The sequence below is a fragment of the Artemia sp. Qi Xiang Cuo genome, chromosome 11, assembly GCF_049724085.1.
Source record: "Artemia sp. Qi Xiang Cuo chromosome 11, ASM4972408v1, whole genome shotgun sequence".
Lineage (NCBI taxonomy): Eukaryota > Metazoa > Arthropoda > Branchiopoda > Anostraca > Artemiidae > Artemia > Artemia sp. Qi Xiang Cuo.
The window spans coordinates 59,863,832-59,873,045 of record NC_142804.1 but is presented as its reverse complement, the minus strand read 5'-3'; the positions used below and the strand labels follow the sequence as shown (position 1 = coordinate 59,873,045).

The window sequence follows — 9,214 nt, the reverse complement described above, 5'->3', positions numbered from 1 at the left end:
AGAATTCCATTTACTTTATAGACAAGAGATGAAAGTCCAAACATTTCAAATTTATTTGGAGAATTTGTCCACGATCCTATGGCACTAGCACTTTTTACAAGAGCATAACTGAGTTTTGAAGGAATTTCACCATTGATAAATAACGAATGGGTGAAATTATGTGTACCCGTAGCAATGTGTCATACATTCGTGATTCTTTGTGGAACGAGGAGTTTGATATTATTTCCACTAGCTCTTAATCTTTCAATTGCCAAAGCAGCAGGACTCATAACTTGTTATTTTCGAATATGAAGTACTGGCGAAGTGAAAGAGACTGTTACATCAGGTGCAGTGCCAAGTACTTTTCGCAAAATAAAATTTGACGGAGCAGGTTGTAACATATCAATATTAACGTTGGGAGAAAACCATTGAGGTATATTATATTTCTCATGATTTATTTTATTAACCAAGTGTAAATCTTTAGTTGTCGCATCTCTAAGTATACTGGTAGAATCAGTGTCCGTTTTATAGTCTTATCACATAGCTATACCCCTCAAAAGATTTGACGATATTGAATTCATCAACATGAATTGCATATAACTTGCATAGTTTGAAATATTATGGCTCGTGCTCACCAATAGTCAATTTTTTTTAGACACTAATTTCTCCAAACAATTTGTGTAGTTCACAATTTCATAGGACAACGCCTTGGCTGTTTTCATTGTTAAATTTTTTAACAATCACATGTAAATCTATAAGTGTGGAAATCAAATCTATGAAATAGTCTTCACTGGAATAAATTTCAAAATGTACATTTTCAGGAAGCAGTTGTTGCAGATAAAATTGTTCATTATAATCATGTTTTACATTACATCCACATCAACATTTTCCACATTGAAAAGATTTAGAGAGGAGGTGACTGAGTAGTGAGATTCCTTATTTGGTAGATATACCATTTCCAGAAAAACAAATCCCTTTTAGATCTAAAAATATTTATTCTTGGTTTCTTTTGCTTCTTTGACAAGAGTGATGTTTTACGATTTTGACCTGAGTAGAGACTGATGAGTGATTAATTTTTAAACGTTTTCTGCTTTGTCGTGATTTCAATTTCCACCAATAAATTGCGCACCGGACCTGAGATTTTGTGAAACAGTTACTTTAAAATCCTTCCCAGTGCCCCAATCATTTAATATAGAGGACACAAAATCCATGGCAACCGGTGCAATATATTTTTAGTAAGGGGTAATACAGAACGAAACAACTTAAAAAACCAATTGCCAAGACCGTAACCGGACGTTGACAAACGACCCCTGTAATAGTCCATTTCCTGACCCAACTGTCATGATCTACGAGTGACAACATATCAATCAATATCAGGACAATTAAAAGTATTTTTCTATTAGCAATCTCACTGAATGGGTCGACAATGACATGTAATCACAGCCAAACCTTTTCTTATTGCTAGAATATTGCCCAATTCATTTCTTAATGTTAACTGACAGAGGTCCAAAAACGAAATCTTGACTGGGATATCATTCACTGTTATATCTTTTCTTCCGTCGGTTATCCCGGACGCGGTAGCACGGTTTTGTCTCTTTGTTTTGAACTGATCCATAATTTAAAAGAAGAGGATTTCATGGCTATTTTAGGACAGCGGCAAGCCACTCCTCTCTGTCTTTTGCAGGTGACCGATTTCCTCCTTCTTGAGAGTAATCCGCCCTCACAGTTTTCTAATCGCTGATTATTTACCCATAGCTGGGACTAGGGTTTGACTCTGTCGGGAAGTGTCCATGTGCCGGTGGGCCCAGCATAGAACCAAAAAAGGGGCCCTAGTTCCTCCTTAACTGTGTTTGGCCCCAGAGTCAGGGGTCCTAGTTATGTTTTAGGACCCCCCTTGGTCCACACCTTCTTATTGGTTATTCAAAGGAATCCTCCATATCTGGAGGACTTTCCCCTATCCGCCACCTGGGGACGCGCTCAGGTGGAAATCTCAAGTGTTGGTTATACAGTGCAAATCAATCGAAAAAGTAAAATTTTCGAAAACGGAATTATTTATGGTCTAATTAACTTTTTAAAGTGTCCAAAGTCTTAGACACTAAACCTGTAACGTCTCATCTACGTAATATGAAAGATAACGAGATTCTTGGCGGTTTTTACGAGTATGAATTACAAAAAGTTAAAACCAATGGAATACATTAAATTGAAAAGATATTAAAGATTCGTACTCATAGGGGAAAGAGACATTTGCTTGTTCGCTGACTAGGTTTCAACTCTGATTTTGATTTTTGGATTCCCGCTTAAAACATTCATAATGCTTAATGATTTCTATGGGAAATTCATGTCCAATGTCTCTGACCTCTTCTATGAGGATTTGAATAAAACAAGTGATTTTTGGACGAAGTGATTTTCGACGATTTTTGGACCCCTGCCATCTAATTCGAGGGTAGATATGAAGTGGCTCTTGTTGATTATATTCTTAAAAACACATGTGACATCCTGAGAAAAGATAGTACATATGATATAAAAGTTAGACCACATGATTGGTCACTCATTACCAAGGAATGAATATAATCAATTAACTAGGCTGAATACCCATTTATCACATTACCATACAAGAAATATGGTAGTGAGTTGTATTGTATCAGACTATATATATCTCATCAGACAATTGTATATTTCTATATGCATCCTTTGTTGAGACATCAAGAGTCGGTAATACCAATGTCTCCCTTCTACGTGTCCTTCAATGAAAAACCAGTCAAGAACACATTCGACACTACAAGTGGGTTAGGAAGGCAATATTTGAACACGGCATTAACAATGAATTTATTAATTAGTTAATTTATTAATTAATGAATTAATTAAGTAACGAAAAAAGCAAAATTGTTCACTTGTACGTGCCCTAGCTTGCAAAAAGAAATTAAAATATTTTATATGAAAATGACTTGTTCCAACGAGTGGCAGTTTCTTTTCACTGTTACTGCCAATAATTGCGGGACTTGTGAACAGTATTCTCTAGACGGCTAAACCTTACAAATTAACGCCAATAGAACTCTCTCTTTCACCAAAAGAGCACTTTGAAGATAATCTTGATAAATTTATTAACAATGACACAATGGCTGACAACGAAAAATTAATTTTGCTTCAAAAAACTCTTCGACGTCTCGACAAGCATAAACCAAAATTCACCGTCAGCACCACTACCACCATCAAAAGAGGAAGAAGGTTTATCTAAAGTTTTGTCATGTTCTGTACACTCAATGCCTCGATCCTATCGTGAACAAAGTATAAGACTCCTAACCTATCTCGCTGAAAATGAACATAGTCATCAAACTTTCCAAAAAGTCTTATTGGAAATATACATATTTTGAAACGATTAAGGGAATATGGACCATTATCAAAATTTGTTTTTAAATTGTTTTCTGAAAATGCTTGCACGCCATATTGGCGTTTCAACTATTGGTATGCAAAAGGGTAGTGGACACTTCACACCGTGCTTATGTTCAAAATTGCTCAAGTTTTTATGCGAGCTTTTGAAAATATTGAACCAGGAAGCTTAAGTTTCGCCACCACACTTGCCCGAGTCACTGGAGTTGAAACGAAGTTGGCAACAGAGTATTCACAGACTGAGCCCAGCTACACTCTTCATCGAAATAATAGAGTTCACGGTAGTCATTATCGAAGAACTAAGGCCTTTTTCCCATCGCGTATATGAAAAGCAGACTTTTTGACTCTAGACGAGATTCAAAGACGTCAAAATAGTCCGTACAAGTATATTTTACTTGTAATCAGTATTTTTAGTAACGATTCATGTGTTGTTCCATTGCGTTCAAGGAGGGGTGATGAAGTTTCTAGAGCCCTTGAATTTATCTTTGAACAAGATTCATATAGAAAAATTCAATCAGATCGGGGAGGTAAGTTTGTTAATTAACATGTAAAAAAGGTTCTATTGAAATATAATACAATACTCTATCATATTCATAATCCGATTAAGGCGGCATTGGCTAGATGGCAATTAATGATTGCTTACTATTCACGGGTAGATATACAGTTATGTTATTGTCAAAAATATTCGTGACCACATGTAACTCATCAGGTGTGTTTTGACTGAGGCCAAATAGAATGTAACCATGAGGTTTATTAGTAGCTTGATTGTATGCCAAGAGTAAATGTTAAGGTTCACTGAGATATATTTGCTTGTTTAAAGTTATAAGAGAATTTAAATCACGAACTGCCCTATACATGATACAGTAAGTACAATTCAAAGCAAGTGTTCTCATACATTTGCTCGGATGAAAGAGATTGTGGAGAACAACAGTTACGGAAATTTTGTCATCATGTCAGCGGCCCGTAAATAACTGTAACTCCTGAGACCATTCTTCAATGGATTCAGCTAAATCGTCAATAATCAACCACGAGTTTCGTGTCATAATATTAAAAACGTCAAGTTCTGGTATGAATTTTATATCTGGTGCAATATTCTTTATTTTATCATATGACTCCTGCCAAACACTATATCAAGAGTATATATTTTTCGGATTTTCCAAAAACATTTTATTACGATTTTGAATTATTTTCGTTAAAAGTGTCGTTTTGCCAGATATTGATGGTCCGCAAAGAAATGATCTGAATGGAGTTTTAAATTGATTCATATTACTCCTCTCGTTGTCAAAATACAACTAACCTAGCCTAACCTAAATCTGTTGAGTAAACTTACTTACTTACTTAAGGCTCATGCCGCGTTGGGGGCGGCGTAGAGAGCGTCGCAACTCTGCTCCTACAGGCTGACCGGTCTGCTGCTATTAGTAGGGCCTCGTCGACAGCAATGTTAGCTATCTCAAGGAATTTGTTGAGGCTATCCTTCCACCTTGTCTGAGGTCTGCCCCTCGGGAGAGACCAGCCATGAGCCTTAGCGTCAAAATAGTAGACTATTCGGGCTGGGGTTGTCGTCGGGATACGCAGGAGGTGTCCAAATCATCTGAGAGTACGGTGCGCTATTTAGACGGAGAATGGCACTTTGGAGGTGAGTCTGAGCAACCTTGCGTTGCTTACAAAATCGTCCCATCGAAGTCCCTCAATCCAACGGAGCTGTTTCGTCTGGCAGATGTCTATCATGCTGAGGATTGTTGATTTGAGAGGTCAGGTTTCCGCTGCATAGAAGAGGACCGAGCTTACGGATGCATTATAAATTCGCATCTCCGTGCGCCTAGATATATTTGGCATTCTCCAGAGATAGTTGAGCCTTCTGAAGATAGACGAGGCTTTTGAAATTCGGCTGCAGAAGTCTGCCTCTATAGAGCCGTCATTAGACAGCAAAGAGCCAAGATAAGTGAAGTTCTTTACAACTTCAACAGGAGCTCCGCAAACAATTATGTTCTTAGGGGGCGAGACTGTGCTTTGGGGCTTAATTGCCATTATCTTCGTCTCAAGCCAGTTTATTTTCAGCCCCACTTTTGCTGCCTCTTTCTGCAGGACTTTCAGAGCGTCAGTCAACTGGTAGATCGAGTCAGCAACGAGACCAAGATCATCTGCGAAGTCAGCGTCCGTCAGAACGCAATCTCCAAACTGCAGACCAAAGGGCAGGCGATTTGTTGTTCGTGTCATGACATGGTCTATCACGCAATTGAACAGTTCCGGGGCGGCGGCACACCCTTGTCGTACACCGGTTTTGATGCCCAATGTCGTGCTCCGTTTCCCGTTGACTTGGACGCAACCCACGGTCTCTTTTGTTTTCAGTTGTTTTCAAACAACTTGCAGTATTTGTCTGGTAGACCAGTTGATCAAAGTATTAGCCAGAGCAAGTTGCGATCCACCGAGTCAAACGCAGCCTTGAAGTCCTTAAAGGCTAGATATGCTTTCCTCCTGAATTCCTTCGTCTTCTCAATTAACTGGCGAATGGTAAAGATTTGTTCGACAGTGGATCTCCCGGGCATAAACCCCACCTGCTGGACTCTCCACTTTCTTCTGAGGATACTCGTGAATTTATCCAGCAGGGTCATAGCAAAGAGCTTACCAGGCACTCAAATGTAGCGTTATGCCTCTGTAGTTCAGACAGATGCTCTTGCTCCCCTTTCTCTTCCATAAGGACAGGATTATACCAGCTCTCCAGACCTTCGGGATCCATTTTGTGCGCAAAACCACAGAAAACAGCATATGGAGTCAAAGTAGCATCGCCGGTCCAGCATACTTCAGGAGCTCAGCAGATATTCCACATACGCCTGCCGCTTTGTTGTTCTTCAAATGTTTTACTGCTGTGTAGATTTCTGATGACGTGAAAGGAGTTTCTGTGTCACTTGTCAGCAGTTCCTTGGTGCTGGCGGCTAGGCTGATGAGTTCCTGGTCAGTCTGCGCTACGGCTTCGGCGTTGAGGAGGCCCGAGAAATGGTCTCTCCATCGACTGACCTTGGCAGCTTCGTCAGTGAGCGACGGGCCATCCACAGAGACAACAAATGCAACAGAGGGGGCTATGTTGCCTGTTAGATCACTGAGATGCTTATAGAGACTGCCAACGTCACCTTTGTTGGCTGCACCCTCTAGCTCATGTGCCTTCCTTTCCACAAACAGCTTCTTGTCTCACTGTATTAGTTTGTCGCGGACACCATTAAGGCTTCTGCAGGTTGGCATGTCACCGAGTAACCTCACCTTGCGTCTCTGCTCTATGACGTCAAGCGTATCCGACTGAATCCAGGCTTTATTACCACACTTTTTCCGTCCAAAATTTGCTGTCGCTGATTCCAGGACATTCTTTTTTAACGAGAGCCATGCATTTTCACAACTTTCAAATGGCAGAAGTGCGTCGAAGCAGTTCGAGACATCAATGGCATATTTCAACCATATCTTCTGATTTCAGAGGCGAGAGACATCGATCTTGACTGGTCTTGGTTCTGAGCGATGGGCTTTGAGCCTTAGTCGCATGTTAGTGACGACGAGGCGATGGTCAGTGTTGCCAATCTCAGCTGCCCTATACGTCCTGCAGTTACTGATCGAAGACCTCCATCTCTGTGACATGATGATGTAGTCGATCATTTTTTGGTATGGCCGTCGCTGCTGTACCATGTATATTTGTGAATGTCCTTCCTTGCAAACATGATATTCGTAATCACAAGGTTGTGCATGTTGCAGAGTTGTAGAAGCCTTAGACCATTGTCATTTAGGGAATCCGGAGGAACTGGTCCAATGACTTGTCGCCGTAAGTTGTGGTTGTCGCTCACAGTTGCATTAAGATCACCCAGGAGAATGACAATATCGTGCAGGCATATCTTAGACAATTCATTCGTCAAGGCAGAGTAGAAAGTGTCCTTTTTTTCGGTGTCAGCTTCCTTTGTCGGGGCATAACAAACAAAGACCGTCATTTTTCCTTGCTTGTGATTGAGTCGAGCAATAACGATTCTATTCGAGACGGGAGTGAATGACAGCAGACACTTCTTGGATTTGGCACCAAAAATTAGTCAGACTCCATTTCTTCTGGTGGTTGTCTGGCCAGACCAGAGAAGGTGGAATCCCTCACGTAAGGGATCATTTTCATTCCCGACTAGGTGGGGTTCTGTTATTCCAGCAATAGAGATGCGGAATCACTTCAGTTCCATCGCCAAAAGCGTCTTAGCTCCGGGACAATTTAATGTCAATACATTCCAGGTGGCAATTCGGAGGCGACCTTGGTCAAGAAGATTCAAACGCTGGTCATTTCTCAGTCCAGGGGCAAGCAAGGGTTGTGATGGGATAAAAGAAGGTTGGTCATCCGAGGCAGTTGCTAAGTTATTCGTTGCAATGGGTCTCGGGTGGAGGTTAGGGGTGGAGGTAGGATTCTGATTAGAGCCAGGATTTACCTGGATACTGAGAATCCTGGGGTGGGCTCCACCCACCTCATGAGGCTGAGGCCACCCTGATCGGAGCGTTTAGTTAGGGGAAACCCCGTATCCAGAGGCACGTGGTCAGCAGACATGGTCTGCATCATTCCGGACGAGCTCCATTCACCTCCATGTTGAGTAAACACTAAAAATTAAAAAAAAAACATTGTTACTTTAATATATAAATAAATTCACTACATATTTACATAAACACTTGGGAATTCAATAACATTAAAAAAACACTAAAACATATTTACATGGACATTTAGAAAGGCACTTAGAAAAGAGTCCCACCCAGAGGACCGGACACGATTGATTTTCCACAGAGGACAAAGTGGTCACTGTAGCGGCAGGATGGTGCTGTGCCCACTGCGGGCTGGGGAGAGCCGGCGTGATTACACTGCCGGTGAAATAATAGTATAATATTAAGCAATTTTCTAAATAACGATCCTGCCTTGCACAAAAATTTAATAAATGAATAAAACATGTAAAAAACACTACAAATAAAAACAATAGCATTTTTATAAATCATCTAGACAGTAATTTATATAAAGACTTAAAAAAGCGAACATTTCCTACAGGGTTGAACATGTAAAGATCCTAACTTGTGTTTTACTCAATGTAAGTACGGTGGTTGAGTTGCACGAGGGTTCAGTTGCACGGTGGTTCAGTTGTACGGTGGTTTACTTGCACGGGGATTCAGTTACATGGTGGTTCATTTACACGGGGGTTTAGTTAAATGGGCCGGAGTTGTACGGGGGTTGAGTTGCACGAGGGTTCAGTTAAAGGGGGTTCAGTTGCATGAGGGTTCAGTAGCACGAGGGTTCATTTGCACGGGAGTTCAGTTGCACGGGGGTTCAGTTGTACGATGGTTCTATTGGACGGTGGTTCAGTTGTACGGTGGTTCAGTTGCACAGTGGTTCAGTTGCACGGTGGTTCAGTTACAGGGGTTCAGTTGCTTGGGGTTACACGGTGGTTCAGTTACAATGGAACCGTGGTTTTCATTAAGATAGCTTGACTTTTTTGGGTTTTTCTCCCCTTTTTTGAAAATCACACGAATTTTCTCAGTGGAAGTCATCTGTCACAAGTACCACCGCCTTGCCTGGGGGAGATTTCGATTCAGATCATGTCCTTGTAATGAGCATATTGGCAAAACTCCGACTGAAAATCCTTCCTGTAAAGAAAAATAAGATCCCAAGACTCCGCACCGATAAACCGATAGAACCTATCACACGTACCACTTTTCTGCAGTCATTGGAAGAATGTCTTGGTCCTGTACTTAAGTCACTTCTGTCAACCTTAACCCCTGACATCTTAGATGCCCTAGTTGAGAAACTGAACACAGCACTCATAGATACAGCTAAGGAAATCTTAGGCCACACACCTAA

The 9,214-nt window shown here is 40.9% G+C and overlaps 1 protein-coding gene across 1 annotated transcript; it reads right to left on the bottom strand.

The window, feature by feature from the left end:
• Positions 1-5,118: 5,118 nt before the first annotated feature.
• On the bottom strand, positions 5,119-5,583 carry LOC148947195 (uncharacterized). The gene has a single exon (XM_089096532.1). The coding sequence runs from the start codon at positions 5,581-5,583 to the stop codon at positions 5,119-5,121; it is 465 nt and encodes a 154-aa protein (XP_088952658.1).
• Positions 5,584-9,214: the final 3,631 nt, after the last annotated feature.

Excerpts from the sequence above, each read along its gene's own strand:
- LOC148947195 (XM_089096532.1), bottom strand. The coding sequence starts at position 5,583 with ATGACACGAACAACAAATCGCCTGCCCTTTGGTCTGCAGTTTGGAGAT.